Genomic DNA, 24,625 nt, shown 5'->3' on the forward strand with positions numbered 1-24,625 from the left:
GATGCAAGAACGTTACACCAAAACAAAGATAGTTGAAAGCTGAAGTGTGCATCACATTTCTTCACTTGAATGACTCAGCAATGCAAGAGAGCTTACATAGTAAAAATACATAATTTCCTATTCAAAACGGAGTTCTTTTAAAGGCACAGCTGTTGGAATAGTTATGGGGCCCAAAAATTGGGATCATGATAAGTTTTATCTAATGTAACTCACCCTTGCTGTATTCACAACAGCTTGCTGAAGATCTAAAAAATTTTCACCAGGAAAATTTTTGTATATCTATTTGTTTGTTGATAAGTTCAGCTCTATCATCATGCATTCAAAACAGTGCCTACTATCTAAATATTTTAAGATCTTAAACCATAACTGGAGTCTCACTAATTTGAATCTCATTAGATAAAAATTCTTTTTTATCTAATTTTTATTTTGTTTATTTTAGTTTGTTTGTTTTGAACATGTACCTCTTTTCTGTTCCTCATTTAATTTAAAACTTGATGACTCCTTGTGTTTTAGTATTTAATAACATTGCTGATTATGTTATTTTTAGCTTTACTATTAATGTTTCCTGTCTTGTGATACTTTTTAACTCAGATTTTGAGGTGGAAGTTAAATGCTTTAAAAAACATCTATGGAACAACACTTCCTTAGAGCCATATAATCAGGCAGTATTGAATAAGCTTAGAGAGTAAAAATCAAGTAACAAATCTTTTGTCAAGGTTTTAAAATACACTTTTTTAAAAGCTCTTTTTGTTATTCTCATCAATATTCATCTCTGCAGGCTGAAAATGCAACAGGCATTTAGTGGCTGAAAAGAAAAAATGTCTTTTTTTTAACTCAGTAATTTCTGGCTTCCTAAAGAGTGATGAATTTTTGTATTTCAAACACCAGTAGCCTGTTTAGGAACTTCTTTCTAGAGCTTGAAGTAGTTTTAAACAGGAAAAAAACCCACATATCTATCCAAATATAGATTAATTAATCATTGTAGTTTCTTATGCAGTGTTTAACCAGTATAAAAAGGTATGTTTACCCAGATGCCTCAAAATATTTTTCCCTGATGATTCTATATTTGAGAGGAACATTTCCTAAGAGTGTAAACATATGTTTGTAAGAGATAGGCAGAATTGAAATCTTCCAGTTAGATTTCTGCTTTTCAAAATACCCTTCATTTTTGTTGGATTAGAGCTAGTAGCCCAAATTCTCATCTCACACTAACGTAATTTAACTTATTCAAGTTTCACATTAATATTAACTAGAGCACTTTATGGCTTATTATTATTAGATAAGGTTAAGTCACTCCAGTAGAAATATGATTTGTAAAGTTAATACTTGAAGTGGAAATATTTTATACATGACATCAGTCTTAGAGCAAATTTTGTAGCAGAGTTTGATACTGCATTTAGTATTTTTTTATGTGGAAAGAATGAAATCAATAAATGTTTGGAGAATGATTTTATATGGTTTATTAAAATGAAGTTCAGACATGTCTTGAGGTAGAGACAATGTCTAAAAAGATACTGAAGTTGCGATACACAGATCTGAGAAAAAAAAAAAATAGTGCTGAGAAAAGAATTGTGTGCAGGATATGCCTAATTGACTAAGAAAATAGTAGCAGTCATGATGTAAAATTTTAGCCACACTTAAGTGACATAGGAAACCTAAGGACCATGGTCAAGTTATTTTGGCATCCAAAACCTATGTGCAAGTGACTTCTCAATGGGTTCCTCAAAAGCTAAAATGTTTTTGAAAATAATAATTATCCTAGTTTATCTGAGAACTTAGATAAGAAAAAGGATTGTTTTTCAGTGGGATGCTCAATGTATGGCTCCTCCCAGTGCATAATGGGAACACATTCTCTCATTTGACAGATGGAAGTAAGATGTTAGCTGAAAGCAGCTTTCTCCTGGATTCAGAGCTATTCTTAAAGTATACAGCTTGTTCCTTCCTGCACGGAGAGGTCTCAGCACAAAGCAAGTCTGAGAAACTTGTAGCAGTGGTGTGCAGACAGACAGACTCTTTCCTGGGTGCTTTGCAGAAGCAGACGAGGAGTAGGATATGAGCAGGCTATGAGCACATGCTGTCTGTGAGTAGTGTTATATGAGCAGTAAAGCTGTGCTTCCAAAAAGTGCTGGATCTATTACTCATATGTAACACTCTTCAGTGCAAGCACAGTAAGTCTGGCATTTAGGAAAACAGAACTACTGTGCATGTGCACATGAACTGTGCTGCATATGTGACAGAGAAAGACCGCATCATATGTTTGCTATTGCTATACTGCTATTGGCTTAGACATTCCAGATCTTAGCAAGCTGATCTGTATCCTGGTGTTTAATCTCCCCCATTTAACACAGCTAAAACTTCCATTCCTAAAGACAATGTCCAAACTAGGAGATGTTGCAAAGTGGTATCATAATATTTATGATCGTTTCTGGCTGTGACTCCTTGGTTCTGGTCTCTGGAAGTGAAGAAGAAAAACAGGATTCAAAGGAAGTGCTTTCTACCCTGCTGTTTCTCCTCCTTATAATGCCTCTGGCAATTACTCTCCTGGTTTGGAAGGAAGCCACTCACCTGCTCATGGCACTGCTTATAAGACCTTTAATGATAAGGACAGAAAAAGGTGTCAGAATCCAGCATAACAACGAATTTTTCAACTCTGAAACACAAATGTGTAGTCTACATTATTTAAGTAATGCAGTGGAATAGGAATGGATCAGTAAAACAAGGCAGTTAGATACCAGGTGTTTACTTCAGACTAGCTTTAGACTGGTCCCAAAGACCAAATGTCACAGAATCACAGAATCATTCAGGCTGGGAAAGATCCTTGGGATCATCGAGTCCAACCATCAGCCCTACTCTACAAAGTTCTCCCCTACACCATATCCACCAACATCTCATCTAAACGACCCTTAAACACATCCAGGGATGGTGACTCCACCACCTCCCTGGGCAGCCTATTCCACTGTCTGACCACTCTTTCTGTGAAACATTTTTTCCTAACGTCCAGTCTAAACCTCCCCTGTTGCAATTTAAAGCCATTCCCTCTTGTTCTGTCACTAATCACCTGTGAGAAGAGACCAGCACCAACCTCTCTACAATGTCCTTTCAGGTAGTTGTAGAGAGTGATGAGGTCTCCCCTTAGCCTTCTCGATGTCCTCTCCATGCATGTGTTTCAAAACTGTCTGATGAAAGCAGTCTCACAAACATTTCCTTCTTAACTAAGCCTATCAGTGAGCCACTCTAGACATGACATGCTGTGATTTATCTGTATTATTTAGGTAACAGTAGCATGTCACTGGTCCTGCCACCATTGCCCATACACTAAGTCTTATTTCTCTTCCTGCTTATTTTATACTTTCTTATTTGTGGTTGACTCAGCAATGCCTACTGGCTGCTCTGAAAATAGTCAGCAGGCAAGGAAATACTCTATATGAGTGGAAGCACTCTTCTCTTTCTATGGCAGCTAGACTAGGGTGACTGAGCTGACTTAGACTTTCTGCAGATCCTTTTGTCTGAGAAAGTAGATATGGACAATTGCTTTCTGGGAGTTTTTGCTGGTGTGGCTGTTTTGTCCCAGACTTTCACCCTTCATGTATTCATGAGCTCCATAAGGGCCACTGATGGTATTGACATTCCTATCTGCAACCTGTCCACAGGCAGCTATAAGCTACAAAGACTGCCAGTCAGTTGTCCCACACCTTTACTCAGTGAGGCATATTTATGAACATATTTTCTGGTCATCAAAAGGATTTCCAATACCCATATGGTCCATAATTCCAGCGCTGGATTCAGAGGGAACTCTAGCGTCCTCTCTATGGGCAGCAATAGCGTTAGCAGGATCTGGATACCGCCTGCCTCATGCAAAATGCTATGCACCTTCTGGATCACCAGGTCATTGTTATCGATTTACCAATAAGTAGAAGAAATTGTGTTTGATTTAATAGAAATATAAAATCATAAGAAATATTTAGTAAAAATTTTTGTTTGTTGTGGTTTGTGTTGGCAACCGATTGCTGCTTTAGAGTCACCTATACAGTCCCATACCAAGGCCGAAGAGATTGGTCATAATCATTTAGTAGAAACGTTTGGAACCTAGGTAACCAAATACAAACTGATCTGTAAGTTGATTTATAATATATAGATAGGACCAGAAGAATACAAGTAGTTATCAAAGTCTAGGATTAATAGAAACTTGGGGAAACAACCGTAACAGCTTACAAGTACTTGCCAAGGAAACTGTGTTTGTGTATGAAACTGTGTCCTTGGGAATTGTGTTTGTGTATGAAACTGTGTCCTTGGGAATTGTGTTTGTGTATGAAACTGTGTCCTTGGGAATTGTGTTTGTGTATGAAACTGTGTCCTTGGAAATTGTATATGAAAAGTTCTATATAAGATGAGTGATTTTAGTGCTTGGTGCGCGCTGTTGGTGAGAACACTCCCCTGCGCGCCCGGCCGTCAATAAAGAAGTGTCTGCTTATCTGCATCAAATTGGTGTTGATAAGTTCTTTATTCCGGATTTTCGGTAACATCATGAGACCATACATACTCAGATATGGAGCAAGTACCCAGATTAACTGTAACTCTGTCACATGCTGTGTGAAAGGAGACTATGGCTTTCGCCATCTGCCTGCAAGATAGGAGGATGCATGACAGACTGGACACAAATATTTCCATTGTTTCCCAAACTATAGGTCTGGGCTATGTTCTGCACAGACTGTGCAAGTACACAGTTAAGTCTTTTTAACTTTTTGACAGACTGAAATAGCAAAGACCAGTTTCTTCAAAACCCATAAGCACAGTCCTCTGTTCTCTTTGAATCTTCTCAGAGCATCAAGGATGGCACTTGTGTCCAGGCTGCTGCACCTTCCCAGATGAAGGGAAGACCAACCAGAAGTGACTGGAGTAATATAAGGAAAATGTGATTAACATTGAATGTCTTTTTCAGGGTTTCAAATGAAATGGGAAGATTGCAAAGAAATGGATCTCTGTTTCCTTGTGTGGCTGAATTTCCCAATCCCACCTCCACACAAAAGAAGTGGAGATATCTTTATGGCCTCTGAGGCTTACTCGCTTCATCCGTTCACTCCTCAATGGCTGGGTTGATAGCATTTATTCTACCTACTGGTGTGTGACTGCTAACTTCTGTCTCCAGTGCCATCTGGAAAACGTGCAGGCCATTTGACTATAAACAAAATTCCAGTTGGAGCTGCTAGGAGATGGTTGGTGAGGTGGCAGGAATGAAAGGCTAACAAGGCTTATGTTAGTGACTGCCATGACTCAGGGAGGGAGGAGGAATAAGACTTGAAGACAGCTAGAGATTCGGTGCTGGCTAGGTCAGAGGGTGCTTTTCTATGTTCCCTCTCACCAAGAAACCCTTCTCTATGTCCTTCTCCCCCTCCTCCAGTGAGATAAGAGCTTTTGTCCCATCCTCTCCCACTTTTCATCTATCAAGAGAAATGATTCATCTCCCCTGTGTCTATGCCTTTGGTTGAAATACTCCATTCAGTGAATGACTCTCCCCTTTCAGTCTTATGGTGGGCTGTTAGTACATTGTATTCAAGGCATAGTGCCCCAGAGGGTCCCTGGCTGGACCTCTTCAGTCTCAGAAATGATCTCTGACTGCACAGCATGCTGTGGACAAGTTCTCTATAGCTGTCTCACATACAGAGGTTCAAAGGTCTCCAGAGAGACACCGAGGTGGCCTCCAGAGGTGCCATGAACAGCCTATGGCTCATAATCGCTGCTGCCCAGTCTCAGAGAGCACACCTCTTAGGAAGATATCCAGCACTAAAGAAAAGCTAAAAATCATAGAGACTAATGACACAAACATTTTCCTGAGGGCTGTCACAGCCCACTGTGGACTAGCAATGACAGAAACTGGTCAGTGTGGCCTAACAAAACAGGCAGGAGTAGCACTTGCAGTTGTGGAAAGAATAGAAGAGGTTCAATCAGTCATCACAGTCTGTTGCAACTCAAACACCTAGAAAGAGTCTGCAAGAATGAGAAACATAAGAGTGCCTATCCATGGAAGCAGCATTTCTTCCTCAGGATTGGCCCTGCCTCCTTCTTCATCTGTCTCTGGTCACTTCTGCAGCTGGCCCACTGGTCACTGCAAGAAGCATAATTGGACACCTCAGGACTCCTCACAGCAGTCATGAGGTCAGCCGCCTCTTGATACTGACACCCGGTTACTCTGCTATCAGGAAGCTTTCAACTTTTTTACAGAACGAGTTGATGAACAGCATCATTTCCTTGGAGGTCCAGTTAGCACCCTATGGGATCTTCTGTGAAGCTGAAGAGATTAATGATTTTTTTGAACATCACAAAAAATAGCATTAGTAAAACGTGGATGATAATAAAATCATTATAGAAGCAAAAAGAAATTCAGCAGAGTTCTGAGCAAGACAAGAGAAAGTAAGGCAAATAAACCAGAAGTATCAAGGAGGGAAAGGATAGGAGTCATGAAGAGTTAAGTGCAGCTGACAGCAAATACAAAGGTATACCTCCACCATTTGGTCCATACATGCATGTATGTTCTCTCCCATTGAAGAACTTGGTGTTAAGACTGTCAGTCACTTGATTCCGATCTTTGTGTCCCTGTTAGGGGTTGAAAATGTTTTTGGTGCCTGACTGGTGCGGATCTTCTGGTTTACTTTCCTCCAAACAGAAAGCTGGATACTACATAACCAGACTAGTCTGAAAAACAAACCCATGAGAAGTAGAGACAATAATCAGATTACTTTTCAATCTGTGGCACCAAGATACAGTACTGTTAGGCTAAAAAGATCATGACTAGTTCAACCCCCAAGTGGGATAAAAAAACAAAGGTGGAGTTGATAGCATGTCATCTAAAGTAAAACAAGCAGAGCTACTCAGGATCCAGCAAAAGATGAAAGTTTGGTTTTGGAGATGTCAGTCTCTGCTAATACCCAGTTTCTGAAAGTATGCCTGTAAAGCTCTAGCTCTATGCACCGAAGTACCAACAAATACCCACACAGCTGCTTTTAGAAATTATACTTGTAAAAACTCATGAGATCAAAGACCTTAGCTTCCACTTAGTCCACAAATCCTAGATTTAGGTCTCCTTAAGATCACATTATATGCAATGGAAATGTCCTGAACTGTTGCATAGGTCATCCTCGGTAGCACTGAATGAAAGCTGTTCTTCCCTTGTCCCAGGTATTGTGTCTGATGAAGCACTAAGAAATCTTTTCAGTCTTCTGGATGTGGACCTGTTTAAATTTTTCCAGGAAAAAAAAAAAAAGTGTTTGTACATCTATTTTCCTTTAAATTCAGATGACAAATTCCAACTGCAAAAACCATCGAAAGGGTGCCTATTGCAATGTTGGCAATCTTAGGCAGAAAACTGAACTCAGTTTGTGGTATTCTGGATTTGCCATCAGGGCAGGATCCTGAATCAGGCAGTGCTGTGAAGTGAATGTGCCTGTACTGTCTTTTTATAGATGTCTTTCACAAGAAGACGGAAGGCTTTTGATTAGCGGAAAGAAAAGTCAAATATTAATAGAACACAAGCTTGAATAGTTAACTTTTTAAATATGTGACAAGGTAGACAGAATAGAGAACCAAAAGGTTTATAGATAGCTCTTCCTCACCCACTGTTGTCTTTGCACATAGGTCCCTGTTTTCACTCAGTTCCTTTCTCAACAGCAGCAAATGCAAAGTCTTCTCAGGTCCTTAGGGAGTTGTGCCCATCCCCCGTGAGAGCTACCTCTCTGCCCTTAACTGCAGGCTCAATTTCTGCACAAGCACTGCAGGCACCAGCTTTACATGCTGCCCCTGTGCCAGCCAAGCCCTGTGGTCTTCAGAAGTCTCACTCTCCTGAGCCTTTTCTTTCACCGCTCCAGAGGAAGAATGATTTCCTCTTCCAACAACATGAGTCCAACTGATCGCATTTGTAAAGTACATAATATAAAACAGGCAACTCACAAAGACAAGAAAAAAAGAACTGATATGCCCCCCCGCCTCCATTACAATCATCCAGAATTACTCAGATTGGCAGTTGACAGTTTCATACAAGTTCCCAAAAGTGCTCCTTAAATCTCTCAGATAGGCCAGCAGTTTAAAAAAAAAGCATTATGTGCTTGCTAAAAAGATGTTTCTTGCAAACCAACACAAGCATAAATCCGCTGTAATCATAGCCATCATTTAAAAAGCTGTGAAAGTCATCTCTTTCTCCTTATACAGTGGATCAAAAACTTGATTTTAATACACACAGTGTTGAGATCCACTAGATAATGATATTACCTGTGAAGAAAATAGCATTAGTTCCTCATCTGTCTGAGAAGATCAGAGAAAACTGATAATAGTCCATGTTACTGAATTCACCTTGATGCTTCTAGTGCATATGTGATTACTTTGAAGCTCTGTTCATGTTTATGTGGCTACCTTTCGGAGACAAACACTCAAGTACTTTCTATGCTAATGTAAAAGACTATGTAGGTATAGCAGTGATGCACCTGTAAAAAGACTGATGTACAGTCTCTTGTAAAGGATTTCTCAACCCATTAGGATGCTACTAGACATTACTATTTTATTATGAGAAACAGCTCTTTCTGGCTTCTGCCTTCTATTCATTTAAAAGGAAGTGATGCTAGTGATAGAACAATAGGACCTAGGAGAGAAATCTCCTATGGTTTGTGTCTCCTTCCATGCTTCATTTATATCATATTTTCTTAAACATTTCTTTTTCTCTAAATCCTATGGGCTTCATTCCTAGCCCTTTCCATAGTCAGCATGCTAAAATCATCTGCAATGAAACAGCTAACATCGATATTGTTCTTTAACAATAACAGAATGAACTAGTAGCAGTGTCTGTGGAAGAACAATACTGCCCCTATTTATGAGCAGTTAATATTTGAAAGGCTGTCATGACTTGAAGCTTAGAGATTTTATACTAAGTCAAACAGTGTGCACATAGCTGCTTAGGTGTTTGACACCACTGGTGCATGTGTTGTAGGTGATGTGAAATGATTGAAATATTATACATGGAAATACAGTCAGTAGATAGGAGGGGTTTTTTTCTTTCAAAAAAACCCAATCAACAAATAGCATAAGCAAGGAAGTCTACAGGGTGTAAATGATCCATGAGAGGTGTCTAAGATCATGATGTGGTATAGAAAAAAATACAAACAGTCCAAGAGCCATGACCTATTAATAAGGACTGGGATAAGATGCAACTAAACCAGAGCTCTAATAAAGTAAAGGGACAGCACTTCCAGACAGATATTTCAAAGTGGGTTTTTTAAATTTAAAAACTCCATAACTTTTTATTTGAAAAGCAGATACTATTAATGATACTGTCACATCTAGATAACCAATCTGTCTGTCAATAAATATTAAAAAAAAAACCCCAGACATCTATGAATGACAGTTAATAAGCTAGTTGATGTTATTAACAGACAGAACAAAACTTTACGTACAAGAGGATGGATACTGAAAGTTTATTAATTTTCATATATTAGACACATTCTAGAAAATCTGTTTTAGATAAGACAGTGGTTCTTGGTTCATGACAAAGAAAATATTGCTTTTGTGCTGAAACTGCTGGCAAGTATTCTAGTCCTGAGATTAATTTTCTGGAACAGGAGCAGCAGAAGGGGGCTGTCCTACCAGGGCAGATGGGCTGGGAGCTGAGGGGGCACAGTGGGGCAAGCAGGGAGCAACGGCACAAGGTGAGTGGGGCTGGGACAGTGGCAGTGACCATGAACAGCCATGTCCCAGGGCAAATCCACTGGGATGAGAATGGGACAAGGTCAATTCAGGAGGGTGAGTCAGTGGGTGAAGATCAGCGATGTGCATGGTCAGGCACAGAAGTACCTACAGCGTAGCTCAGGTGAGTGTCAGGGACACAGACATGAGCTCACATGCAGCTCCTGTAGAAGGTGGGATGGCCCCGACTGGGCTTCTCACTGCTCTTTCTCACACAGGTCTGATCCAAGGCTACGCAGCTGCGCTATCCCCAACGTGGCCTTGAACACAGGCAGCCAAATCTCTGAGACAGGGGAAAATGCTTGCAGAGCCTGCTGCTGCCCAACAACAGGCCAGTGTATTTTTGTGCAAGCTATTGAGTGACTCGATGACAATTTTGTCTATTGGCACCAAATCCAGAGAGTGGCATTGTCACATACCTTTCAGTTGTTCTCAACCTCTTACTTATTGTTCACCTATGTTTGCTTGTCTGCACCCTTTTCAACACACCATAGTAGTGATATCTATTTTAACAACTGGATATATGTCCAGTGGGAATTGAGAATTCAGAAACTTCCCATGCTATGTTTGCTTTTCACAGAGGCTGATGGGTTTCCAGAATTATGGACCAGACTGCATGAGTTTTCTCAATGAGCAGGTCAAAATGTCATGTTAAAATCAGGATTTATTAAACATAAAGATCAAATAGTAATAAAGAAAAGAAATAATTTGCATAATGTGTCCCATCTGGATATGTTGAAAATTGTTTCAAACGTGCTTTGCTTTTCTTTATTAGAGAAAGGAAACAAAAATACCTTATATCTTTCAAAAATCATGTGTTCCCTGTGGGCCCTGTACATCATCTTCATGTCTCCTCTGTAGCAGGTTTTTCTTCTTCAGTTTATGGGGTCCTTTCTTTTCAAGTGTCAGTTTTTTAAGCATACCTTGTTTCAAATCAGCTCATGAAATAGGCTTCCCAGGAGTCAGAGCTCCCAGGGTCCTCCAATGTTTTTGTAGTCTGCTGGACAGACTACTGTCAATCTAAGATTTGAAGTAAGTCTGAATGACAATGAAAGAAGAATTTGCTATGCTTTTTACATCTAAGCATTTCATTCTAAATTAGGATGAAACTGAATTCCAAAATGTCAAGTTCAACAACAAAACTGAGCTCTCACTTTCTGACTCCTTTGTTACAGAAGTAACCTGAAAGGCTATGATTCCCATTGTTAATTATGTGATTTCTCTTGTCTCTCTTTTATTATTTAAGATAATGATTTCACTACATCATTTAAACATTTCCATTAATATTTTATATCCAACATCTGCAGCAAAAGGCCAAAGAGTAAACTGTCATATTCACAATGCAGTGTGCCTGCATCGCTCCTATCTGATATTGCAGGAAACCAAGATCAGGACCTGCTGGCTTTCTGCATTTGAACAGACAGCTCGACGAACACTACAGCAGCTTTCAAATGCAGACTTTAACTTTTTTCTCTGTTTTGAATTCAAATTATATTTCAAATAAACTGTGAGAAGTAAATTGGCTCAGGCAAGATATTAAGATCAGAATTCTCTCCTTTTTAAATTACTTTGTCACTCACTTCAAACTTAAGCTCAAAGCATTTATGTTTCTGTCACACTTCCCTTGTTCCTCAGAAAGTAGGAATGTACATAAGCAGGCAGAAATGGGAGACTGGCTTTCACCATGCGCAGTGTCACCCTTTCACAGTCGGGAGATGCTACGCAAAACACAAGGTTTCTAAACCTCTAAAACTTCTTAACAGTTTATGAGTTCAGTGTATTATCGAGTTAGCAATAGTTAACACTTCTATAGAAAGATGATATGTGTATAATACTGTTGAAAATTGAGGCTACTGCATAATTTTTTCAACTTCATTCTACTTCTACTTCTGCCACTTGTGCAAATTACTTTAAAATTCATAAAAACAGTATGACATAACAAGCTGCACAGGTAGAGGCTTTCTACATTTTTATCTTTAATGGCTAGCCTGAAAATCTTCACCTGCATCACTGAGAGGCAATTGTGAAAAGGAAATTGCAGCTCTTTACTTCTTAGTAGCTTAACAAAATACAGAAAAATAAGATACCAGAGGTATTTCTTAGTTTGTTATGAAAACAAGATTTATGTGATTATGCTTTCTGTGCCTGTGCTGCTATATGAATGCAAGTCCTTCGCCTCTGTGTACGTCATTCTGTCAATTCCATTCTAATACTATTTGGTTCGATTGTCCAGTCTCAAGCAACTTTACAGACAGAGAGCAATACAAATATGTTCAGTTCCAGGAGTTCCATGAAAAATGTGACCAGGTAAAAGAAAGAGACTTTTTAAAACCTCCATGGGGGCAGAAAAATATAGTGCAGCTTCAACCATTATAAAATATCAGATAACCTAGTAGAAGAGATAAATTAGGAATAATATAACCAAGGCAATATGTTTCATTTGCAGTGTGATACCAAAAGATCCAGTCCTCAGTCTAATTTCTTCCCTTCTATGAAATCTTAGGTGCAAATCTGACATTTTTGTGCAGTCAGGATATTAATAATGTCTCTTTCACCCTTTTGCCTTTCCTCACTTATGGATTCTCTGATGTCTAGTAAGAATTGAATTCTGGCTAGAGTCTTAGTATACTCTGGTTTAAAAGGCAAGCAGCCATAAGAAAAAGATCCACTGAAAAAGTTTTATTAGTGCTTTTTCTCACAAAATTGTTTCATGTTGTGCTAATTATTAATAAGAATGTTTATCAGAGAATAAGATAACTCTGACCCAAAGAAAATAATACACATAACTGCTGTTCAGAAAGCCACTTAATTAATATTATCTGTAATTCTTACTCATTCTTGTTTTTCAGATGAAGCAGATTGGTCACGATGGCTACAATCCCACCTCTGTAGCTGAATGGCTGGATTCCATTGAACTGGGTGACTATACCAAATCCTTTCTAATTAATGGCTATACATCGATGGACCTTGTGAAAAAAATCTGGGAAATTGAATTAATTAATGTAAGTTGATCAATTTATAGCAGTAGTTCTTCCTAAATGTCCTTACATATCAAAGAGAAAGCACAAAAGCAAATTGCACTACAAATACTGTCATCAAGTGCTGTTAATGATTACAGCTTTCATGCATATACCTGGGTTGACTGTACCCTTTGCTTCCATTTGCTTTGCCATTGTCTTTATCAGGGTATTCAATCAGCATGATTGTGTCTGCCTTCAGGATGCTGAATGACATTTAAAAATATATTTTGGTAGTTTATATCTACAAAGCATAAGTCTTTGCTTTTAAAGTGCCTAGCAACAGCACTTCTTGTAAAGATACAGTTTACTTTTTCCAGATACTCTGGCTAAATGAAGCATAAAATAAGGAAACCTTAAATATAGTCAATAAGTTATGCTAAAGGAACAAAATATTTTATTTTATTGTCACTTTTGCTTGCAACTTTATTTACATGAGTCAGTTAAATTAGATGCCCACATATGAACAACCATAAACGTTAATGTGGACTGCACTGCAGAGTAATTTGGAATGAAGTTTGTACTGTTACAGTGAAGACATTGACAGTACAGCTTTGCCAATAGAATTTTCATGTAAGTTATGTGTCTGAAACTGAGTTGTTTTCTTTTATAAAAGATCGATGATTATGGCTTTGGATCTGCTGTGGCTTTTGAAATCAACTGTATTGTCAGTTTATCTGAGCTTCAAGGCAATCCCTACGTGAAAAGAAGCCCAATATCATATCTTATTGGCTCTTCACAGACAAAAGGATGTGCTATTCCTTCCAGTATAGGAGATACTGCATCTCTGCCTCTAATTAGTGCCTAACTCCCAGAACAGCCAAAGGCATGTAGTAACTAGTAACCATAGGCAATCAAGCATAAGATAAAGCAGCTGATGTAGCTTTATACCAGGAAACAGTTCCCAGTGTGTCCCAGTCTGGAGAAATGGAGAACATAATGATGGTGCGAAGCCATGTTTCAACACAGTAACTGGTGTGTGAGGCACAAGCAGGTATAGCCCAAGACCAGCATCTAAAGAAAAGAGGAAAGGAAAAAAAAAAAAAAAGAGAGAGGGGTATTTCATATTAACTGAAAGACAAAACCATTGCATGTTAGAATTTCTTTTCTTGCTGTCACATTACAGTTAATGTTAACTAATGAAAAAATGTAGAGTAAGAGTAAGGACCAAACTCTGTCTTACACATTATGTCTGTTGCATGCAATGTATGTTGTAGGTGTATAATTGAAGTCAGGATGTGACTGATGCTGTTATGGGTGTCTGCTGCTAAGCTATTTAGAACTGTGATTTTTTTTTTTAACTTAGTGGCTGAAATTTTAATATAGAAGCTAATACAGATTAAAAACCAGAACTGAGTTGAAAAAAGTGGAAGACTCTGCTCATATTGTCTTCTGTAACTTAATTTTGCATCCCAAACGTTTTGCCATAATCAATTCGGATACAAATTGCCCTTTAGCTCCCCCAAGTGGATCATTAAAGCCTCATTAAAGGCTTGTGGTTTGATTCCAGCCTTGCTTAAACTGATGAGAAGGGAAGTACCTGCACTGAAGTTAGCAGGAATACACTTCTGTAAAATTAGTATAAACCAGACCAGTACATATCCCTCTAATTTGAAAGCTTAACATCATGTTCTTTTGAAGGCCTGTACTTCTTGGGAAGACAGTCCCTTTTGCCATGAGTCGCAAGAAGAAGCTGTTAAACAGTTGTTTAAGTATTTGTATAGATATAGATACCTATAGAGAGAAATATTTCTCCCGTCTGATATAACATTGGATCCTGGTGTTCAAGAGAATAGTAAATAAACCAGTTCTACATTCTCAGAATTTCTATTTCAGTTCAGTCAGTATACATTTGATTCCCACCAATCAGTAGTAGCTAACTGTAATGATATAATGTTCACTGAGAAAATCTGTAGCTTAGAAGAGTATTTACTGTTATTTTTCTGTTTCAATTGGGGGGAATCTTTCAGAAATGGACAAGAAATTGGTTTGAAGCATTGTGCAGTCTGGCAGAACAAGATACTTATCTCTGACCAGCAGGCTTGCTGTCTGAAATCAATTTCAAGGGTCTCACTTCCCATTCAGGTGATGGCAAACAAGAGCTTATTACAGAAAGTTTTTCATAAAGGCATGTATAAAGGTCAAAACCACTAACTCTGGAATAGGACTCCTGACTTGAGTAGGTCAGAATCCAGGCACTTGAAAAATAAGAGAAAAAACAAACTCAACATCCTGAAAAGAATTCAGGGTACCTTTGTTTTGGTGGGTCTTGGTGCTTAAGTTTTAGATGGAACGTGTTTCATTTGCACTTATGCCAAATACACAATAAAAATATATCGAGGCCTACAGATATGATAACTTTTTCATTTTAGCCATCAGTTTAAATAGTTGCAGCCACTGAATTTGACATAAAAGCCATTCCTGCTTTGGTGCAAGGAATCTCTTAGTTCATATTTGGTGCTTCTTTCCATTAAGCCATTGTGAAATCATCCATGGCTTCTGGAGGGGTAGAAACAGATCTAAAGGTAGAGATAATATCTTCTGTTAGGTAAACTGGCATAGCTGAAAGGACAGAGGAGAGAAGGGGACATTTAATTTTTCATAAGCTCTTCTTTACATCTTAAAAAATGAAAACTCTTTATTATCTTCTCTCTACACTTTGTGATCATCAACTCACATACCTGTGGATGAAGTTCATGAAGTTTTAGATTTTTTTTCCTAGATCTAAACTAGTAATAAGGTCAGCCTTATCATAATGTATCTCAATATACTATTGGGAGTTTTACTTATCACATGCCTCTGAACTTCCGTGTGTGATGCTGACCAAGATACTTTTCTTCTACTTTGGGGCATAAATCTATTCAATGAAGTTATTAAAGCAAACAGTTCATTTTTTGAAAGACAGAAGGAAGAAAGCATTTTCTGAAAGTCTCCCTGCAGCTGAATGAAGTTAGCCTCCCTAAATTCCCTTTATAAAGGATGGCGAAAGAAAGGATCATCCAGAGGATGATTCAGGTTGGTGAAATTATGGTTAATTATCTGGATTGCTTCCTAGGGGAGTTTTTCTCTCCCTACTGACATGCAGAGATGCTAAGAAGATTAGCTTTAGAGTGTTGATCCACGTGAGGGTAGGAGGCTCTACAGAGGGATCTGGACAGGCTGGATCATTGGACTGAAGCCACTTGTGTAAGATTCAACAAGGCTAAAGTGCTGGGTCCTGCACTTGGGTCACAACAGCCCCATACAGTGCTACAGGCCTGGAGAAGAGTGGCTGGAAAGCTGCCTGGCAGAAAAGGACCTGGGGATGTTGGTCAACAGCCAGCTGAATATGAGCCAGCTGTGTGTCCAGGTGGCTAAGAAGGCCAATGGTATCCTGGTTTGTATCAGAAATAGCGTGGCCAGCAGGACTGGGGAAGTGATTGTCCCCCTGTACTTGGTACTGGTGAGTCTGCACCTTGAATACTGTGTTCAGTTTTGGGCCCCTCACTGCAAGAAAGACATTGAGGTGCCAGAACATGTCCAGAGAAGAAGAACGAAACTAGTGAATGATCCAGAGAACAAGTCTTATGAGGAGCGGCTGAGGGAACAGGGATTGTTTAGCCTGGAGAAAAGGAGGCGGAGGGGAGACCTTATCGCTCTCTACAACTACTTGAAAGGAGATCGTAGTGAGGTTGTTGATAGGACGAGAGGAGACTGCCTCAAGTTGCACCGGAGGAGGTTTAGATTGGATATTATGGAAAATTTCTTCACTGAAAGGGTTAACAAGCATTGAAACAGGCTGCCCAGGGAAGTGGTTGAGTCACCATCCCTGGAGGTATTTAAAAGACCTGTAGATGGGGCACTTAGGGATGTGGTTTAGTGGGACTTGGCAGAGTTAGGTTTATGGTTAGGTTTATGGTTGGACTCGATGATCTTAAAGGTCTTTTTTAACATAAATTATTCTATGGTTCTATGATTAAAGTTAACCTTTGTGAGTTACCCCTTACACCCATAAGATGCTGGATTGATCAGAGCTTTGAATCTTCTTATCTTCCTAAAAAGAACAGTTCTTACTCTATTTACAACACTGTTTTAGCATCCTTGGAAGTTACCATCTAGGAAAGCACATTTAAAAAAAAAAAACAAAACTGTGAGGAGAATGCCAAGCATATGAGAGATGGAGGTCTGAAACACTGGTGGTAAAGGCCATTGTGGTGATTTAGCCCCTGCCGGGGTCTGAGACCACGAGGCCGCTGCCCCTCCCCCACAAAGGGAGTGAAATACAAAGCCCCGAGACTGAAATAAGGAAAGGTTTAATACAACAATGCAATAGCAACACAACAAACAACAACAATAACAATAACAGTAATAGTGATAGCAATGAACAGAGCAAAATAGCTACCAAATACAGCAGTGAGAAGCACGATGTACAAAACCACAGTGCACCGCGCTCCTGCGCCAGGAAAGCAGGAAAATGTGACCTGCCAGGATGTGATGGTCCGCATGGTATCTGAATAACCCGGCTAGAGCTCCCCCCCACTGCTGGGGAAACTTAACCCTATCCTGGTTAAACCAGGACAGCCATCTTCCCTCAGCTTCTCTGGTCTGCCAGCTACCTCACTGGCATTAAGAAACAAATTTAATATGCAGCTTCCTGCAATTTATTGCAAATTATTCCAGCAAGGTAATGTCTGCTCTAACTTACATGTTAGTTTCTTTCAGACTTTGATGTATACATATATAGTGTGTATTTCTTCAAGCACAATCAAGCAGCAGTTATGTAAAGCATTTGAATATTTTTTTAAATTTTAAAATCAAATTAAAAGTTAATTAAAATTAAAAATCAAATTTGAAGTTATTTATTTGCATTTCTTGTGAGCTCCCACCAGCATTGTCTGTCCTTTTTCAACAAGCTAGACTTTGAAATTTAGATTCTGTTTCACTACTTCATTTGTCATTTAGATCAAGAATTTTCCCAAATCCATTTGCTTCATTATTTTCTCAGGTAGGTGCTTCCTGGGAAGCATTGTCTAATTTCCTTATCCTGGGATTGTCAGTATTCAGAATGCCTTCTCCCAGCATTGGCTTTCCCAACACTTCTGGTTTTGTGTCCAGGTTTCTTGGCTCATTAGAGAGGTCAGATGCTGTACCCAGATTCAGATATCATTTATTCAATGCTGTAGCTACAGGGAACTTTTCTGAAATATATATAGTCTGCTGAAAAAAAAAAGTCCACTATGTTCTGAAATCCCCTAACCCATCTAAAGTGTGCACCTGTGCTTTAAAGTATAAATGCTCTTCTACATGACTAATCATATTATTCTTGTCTGTTATTCTGGATTACTTACGTAACCCTCCCCCTCAGGGAGTCACTCTCTTCAGGGAACTTTTACCAGAGATTCTTCAGGCAAGATATAAACAGCTTTTACCAGAGATTCTTCAGGCAAGATATAAACAGTTTAAAAGCACAAAGCAAGCTATTTATCATCTAACACACAACATAGATTGTAGGACTAATGAACTAGGCATTAAGTCAACCCCCACCAAATGAGTCATTAAGTCTAATGGGCAAGTAGTCATCACTCAGGTAGGGGAGGGCTGGCCTCCATTGCTCCCTGGAACAGGCTGATGTTGTTGAGTTGATGTCTTCTGATTTCTCTTTTTTTAACTTGGGATTTTATACCTTTTCATGTGAGTGTTGTTATCTTTGAATCCTTGAGGTGCCAGTTTCCCCTGTCTCAACAATCTCAGTTATGTCTGCAACTTTACCTTTCTTATCTCGCATGCTTCCAGCATGTGCACTCTCTCACAGCTCCTTCTCACGCCCTAGCAATTTTCTCAGAAGAAAACTGAGAATGGTTGCACAGCTGCGCTGTACTGAAAGTAGGCCCTGAATCACAGATAGCTGAACTCCTGGGAGGAGGGTTACATGTAAGTGGCCTGGTTTACATTATTCTCTATTAGTTCATCCTGCACTGTGAGCTTCTATTTTTGTACATCCATCTTTCACATGGATATCTTTGTCTTCTGTAAAATTAATCTTTACCAAATAGTTTCTTAAACGCAATTACTGTCCAGATTTTGAGCTTTTGGGGTACTGTTCTTGATAGTCTCTCACAAATTGCATTCCTGGTTTACATTATGGTATAATGATTGCTGTCCAGGATCAGATCAAAGATACTAGAGAGAGAAAATAGCTACCAATGGACTGCCTTCCATTAGTTTATAACTAAGTACTTTGGACCCTCCACATCATGAAGTTCCACAATTTAATTTAATTATGTACTGTGTGACAAAAGGATTCTTTTGTTTCATTTAAAGCTGCTGCATGATCATTTCACTGCAGCCCACTAGGTTTTGTACTGTAGGAATGAAAGAGCACGAATATGGCCATACTGAAACAGATCAGAGGCTCTACCTAACCCACTGTACTGTCTATAAAAATGGCCATAAAGAGATGAGCAGGGAAGGCTGCATGGATAGCACAAGCATATTATGAATTATCTGCATAGAATTCTTCTAACCATTAATAATTTTCAGCTCAGGGACTTCTAGAATTGGGCCAGTTCATCCCAACTGTTCCTTGTCTTTTTAACCTCGAATGAGTTATTATCATCATCAAGTTTTGTGATCTTACTGTTAGTCTTCTTTCCTATGGAATTTATAAATATATTGAACAGCAGAGGTCCATTCACAGATCTCTTCAGGAATTCACTAGGTACCTTCCTCCGCTATGAAAACTGCATTTTCTCCTACAGTTCCCTGGTTTAACCAGCTATTTATCCATGAAAGAACCTCTTCTTATGGCTTAATGTCATGACTGTTGTGTTTGCGTTTTTTTTCTTAAAAGCATTTTAAGACTGGTTTCATCAAAAGGCTTTAGAAATCCAGGCAAACAAGCAGATTAAGCAGATCATCAACCTTCTCTATATACTTTTTTCATATGTTTCAAAGAACACCAATAGGCTTTTGAGACATGAGGTTTCAAGTGACATGCAGTCACTTTGACTCCCTGGTTGTATTTATCCATGTGTCTACTACTAGTATTCATCATTAGATTCCTGCTAATTCACTGGGGGGACAGGCTCAGAGGCCAGTATTTCCATGAATTTTCCATGAAACTTTTCAAAAATTGGCATCAATTTTGACACTCTACAGTCCTCAAATAATGAGAAGCTTTTAAGGGAGAAGTTACACATCATTGCTATAATTCAGCATGTTCATCCATGAATGTTTATCTTTTCTATATTGTAGTTCATTTTACACACTTCTATCATTTCTCCTTTCAGCCATGTCATTTGCAAACTGAAGAGTTAGTCCATTTAGCCATTTCATACTTCCAGAAATCCTTGTTCTGTATCTTTCTAGTCTTTCTCTGTACAGCTCCAGTATGCACAATGTCAGCTATGCATGTCTAATTTTGAAGTCAGAATTACTTTTATACATATTTAGCTTAAGCCTATAGCTCTAAGTAACAGAAATGACTGTAATGAAAGTTCTCAAAGCTCTCATGAGGCCTTAGACAACTAATACACCTACAATGTCAGTAAAACTTATAGTCTCTGCTTAAAGAACTTAAAAATGGACCACATACTGCATTCAGATTCCTTAACCAGGTTAGTGTCTCACTTAGCAGCCTCCCAATCTACTCCAGCAAAGCAGATAGCAACTCCACAGCTTGATTGGGTAATATGCACCAAATGGATGGATTTTGTACAGTGCTCATTTGACAGCTTAATTTCCCATGCTCTATAGCATGAAAAGGTACCTTTTTCTTAGGAAGGCTGTCCTTCAGATTCTGTTTGACAAATTACACTGTGACTCTTCTTCTCTTGTTATTATTTAATTTCCCAAGCGTGACAACCTGCAGAGGCAGTTTTTGAAGAGGAATGAAACATTACATCTCAATAACATATTCTCAGACATTGCAACTGCAGATCTACAATTCCTGTTCCTTTTCCTCTACCTCAGAGCCCTGTGCTAGATTTCAGATCAGTGAAAAGAATTAAGAGTGCTTGGAGCCATGGTCCTTTCTGATCTCCCAGAGATACTACTGACTGATAAAGATGCCCATAGCTCTTCCTGTATTTGCTTTCTAAATGGCTCCAACAATTTTGATAATCAGAAAAGGTTTCAAGACCGTGAGTCTGCATTAGCAATAGGCTGTGGGTTCTCAGGTTATTAGGTATTTTGTTAGTAAAAATAATTTTCATAGTTGTTTAGAAAATTCTCCGTATGACTTTTTCGCTGTTCACTCTTTCCAAACATTCAGGAGCATATTACTAGTGTACTTGATTAAGAAAGTCCTTGAAGATAATTTATGTGAATCAATACTTTTAAAACAGCTATGCACACACACATATTTGTGTATGTATTTATATATAAATGTATATAATTGAAAGTAAATAATTCTCCAGCAAGCTAAATGATAGACTATCACACTTCAAATGCAAATGCCACTTCTGTGGAGACAACCATGTTGATGTACTGGTGCAAAACCAGAAGTCTTGCGTTTCAAAGTTTCTAGGTGGCATAAAATTCTTGACAATGTCTGAGATCCTGCAAGAACAAATGTGCCTGTTGTACTGAGAACAGATATTTCTAGCCTTTGAAAGTTTTCTGGGCATCTTTAAAATTCTCTGCCAGGTAGACTGAATGTTAGGTCTTCTCACTCCTTACTAAAGTAGTAGTCTATGTATAAGATGCATTAAGGCATTTAAAAAAATCTTTTGTACTACATTTGTGGTGGTTTTTTTATGTTAAATAACTACAATTTTGAGATGATTAATGCACAACCTTGATTGATTTGGGGAAATATGAAGGAAATTTTCAATATCCATTCAAATTCTTTGGCTCATCTGTGTGCAAAATTATCCTAATTAATATAAATAATAGGACCAAATATTAAGCATTTTTTTGACAACAGGATAGTTGCTTATATGTTTCAAATCAGATGCCCTGAAGATGGGTCTGGAACTGAATAGCTTTCATCATGATGCATTATTTCTTCATGAGGTAAGACGTATATGGATTTGCTCAGTTGCTCCTACATTAGTAAAGCAATGCTACAAATGAGATTACATTAATATGTGTTAGCTGCTACAGTTGTAAATAAAAAGGATAGCTCTCTATATTTCTCTATTTCCCTTTGAAACAGGTTCATTGCATATGCAAAAAAGTTATATTATACAAATAGCAATTTTTTTTCTATACAAAATAGTTGTGTAGATTTGATTTATCCAGGGCATGCACAGAGGTCTCTAAAGGGTTTTAACAATGCACATCTTTGTTTCTTTTGCAAGAATGAAATACTTACCAATTTGTTCCATTGGATCTTGCACTTGAAAATTATTCTTTCTGCAGTCAGATTTTTTCTGCTTTGAGTAATGGTAGCAGATCCATCAATCACTCAGTTCCTAAGTGATTGTAGATATTACTGATCATTTAGAAACAGTTTTTATGTTGTAGTATTGCAGTGACTCTTTCTAGAAATCTCATTGGAAGCTCTTTATCCTCAACAAATCCATGTGCTAGTATTGTAACTTCATAACATGTTTAACTCTTAAGTATAGTTTCTGTGTGTAACATTTTGCATAGGTAGTGATCTCTTAGCTTTTGAGCAATTTGATGTACAATCTTTCATCTTTTCCTCATGGTAATGCAAAATACTTTTTAAATACATCATCCTCTTTCCCCTATACTGTTACTTGCAAAAGATCAGGAGACAACATAAACCATGTCAGTTCCTTCAAATCATCCACTGTTTACCCCTTCCCACTCCCACCTTGGATCATGGCAGTTCTCAGACTCAGGAGAAGTGGGAGGAAAAACACTTCTTCAGTTCAAATACAGTCCTTTATTCAGTTTACAATACAACATGGTAAAGAAAAAGAGAAAGTATTTGCACTGTGAACATTTTCGCGGCATTTATTTGTTGGTAGTATAATGATTCTTTTATCCATCTGGTGTCGTTTTGCACTAGAGGTTATTTAAATAAAGACATTATATAATTACTTTAAAATAATTTCCCTAATTCTATATTTATATTTCCTTATATTATGTCAGTAATAAAAATTTTTCTTTTCTGATTAAAAAGTTATAGTAAAATAACCATGTTTTATCAGTAAATCTAGCAATTGAAATTTGTAGATTTCTTTTAATGTTTCCCATTTCCTGCATTTATTTTTAAATGTAAGGATTTTGGTCATATCAAAATGGTATAATTCTTTAACAATCCCTTTTATCTCTTTTATGAGGTAAATCTATGCTCTTATATTAGAATCCTTAAAACCAGAGCTTTTTTTTCCTCTTTTTCTCTTTTTTCTTTCCCTCTGCCCCACGCTCTCTTCAAAACAAATTATAATCATGTAGTGATTGGCAGCAATTTTTAGCACTAATAATCAAAGCTGAACAATTTTAGCACCTATTGTGTTCCACCTGCAGGATCATTTTCTTGTCCTGTAACACACTAGGTAGCACAAATGATTGATTTATAATGCAAGGTAATTTTTTTATTAAAGCAACCTACTCTGCCTAGTGCCAGAGAGAGTACTGTCTCTGAAGTATCCTAACAAAATCTCCATCCATTCAGGCAGCAAATAAATTGCCTTATCATCTGATATTCTGTCTAAAATCTTAGTGTTCTATAAGAAAGTTCATATTTCAAGTTTCAGAATATGATCTCCTTTCTGGGGGATACAGCAGAAGCAGCCCAACCCAAGACTTCTCATTCCCTTTTAAAAAACTAGAAAATAACCTTTCCTCCCAGTCCATAAGTTCTCTACAAAACCAGATCAAATAAATAGTTACTAAATATTTTGTTGTCCTAGGCAACAACTTCTGCCTTCAGTAGCTTAGAAGAACCCTGGATAGAGTTATATTTTACTATCTTAACCTTTTCTGTGTTGGTGAGCCAGCAAGAAAATTGATTTCTATTTTAAAATAATGTCCTTTTTCAGATTCTTTAATCTTATATTAATTTAGAAATTTTAGATAAATCATATTTTGAATTTGGCCTCCAAATATGCAGTCTTAGGATAGCATCCTTCATTACTTGTAGATTTTAAAAGGTAGTTCCTCTAAAATAATTTCATTATGAGTATTTAAATTTTATTTCCTAGACAATATTTGTGCTAGTTTTGCTGGAATAAATGTCTTGTTTTGAATGTTCACATTTGCTGCCTCCGAAACCTACCTCTCATAGTTCTAGTTTATGGTATTCTAAAACAGATTATGTTGATTGAAGTTTTATGATTTACATGGTAAAATACTTGAAGTTTGTGGTAGATAAAAGCAAACAAGAACACAGTGATGTTAATGTTGCAAAGCAATGCTTCTGCCTTTACTTTGAAGAAATTTGCAGTGATAAAAACCGTAAAGAAGTATCCCCTGTTTGCAAAGAAATAAAGCTGCAGAATTTATTACATAATGTCTTCAAGGACTGCAGTACAGTTTCATGCTTTTAAAAGAACGCTGTGTTTTTCAACTAACTCTCTCATTCAGCAGTGTGCAAAGAAGAAATCATTCCTCTTTAAAATGTTTTAAAATCTTTTTTTCTCTGCTTCTTCCTTGCTTTATAGGATATTCTGAGGAGTTGATATTTCCAATAAAAATTCCCAAGAGTGTATCAGATCTTGACTAGCATCATTTGTCTTCTGTTCACGACTGGTTTTAATAGTTAAAGGTAAAGAGGACTGAATGGCAGTCATGTTAGCTATAAGGGTATTGAATATCAGAAACATTTTAGAAACATTTTCTCTGTACAGCAGATTTTGTTAACATTCTCGGGTATAAGAGCAAATGCAGTGCTGTGCCATATAGACCTATCAGAGTGATTAATGTGCCAGAAATAGGACAGCAGCATTATCCTGGGTCTTCTGCCTGATTCTCCCTTCTCACATTGTTCA

General features: G+C 37.9%; 1 protein-coding gene across 5 annotated transcripts in view; it reads left to right on the plus strand.

The window, feature by feature from the left end:
* Window positions 1–24,625, plus strand: part of ANKS1B (ankyrin repeat and sterile alpha motif domain containing 1B) — a 447,745-nt gene that overhangs the window by 275,285 nt on the left and 147,835 nt on the right. For all 5 annotated transcript variants that reach the window (XM_074826981.1, XM_074826982.1, XM_074826977.1 and 2 more), the window contains one exon: window positions 12,573–12,725. In XM_074826981.1, the coding sequence (XP_074683082.1) occupies window positions 12,573–12,725 (153 nt within the window). The remainder of the gene's footprint in view (window positions 1–12,572; window positions 12,726–24,625) is intronic.

The sequence above is a fragment of the Strix aluco genome, chromosome 5, assembly GCF_031877795.1.
Source record: "Strix aluco isolate bStrAlu1 chromosome 5, bStrAlu1.hap1, whole genome shotgun sequence".
Classification (NCBI taxonomy): Eukaryota; Metazoa; Chordata; class Aves; order Strigiformes; family Strigidae; genus Strix; species Strix aluco.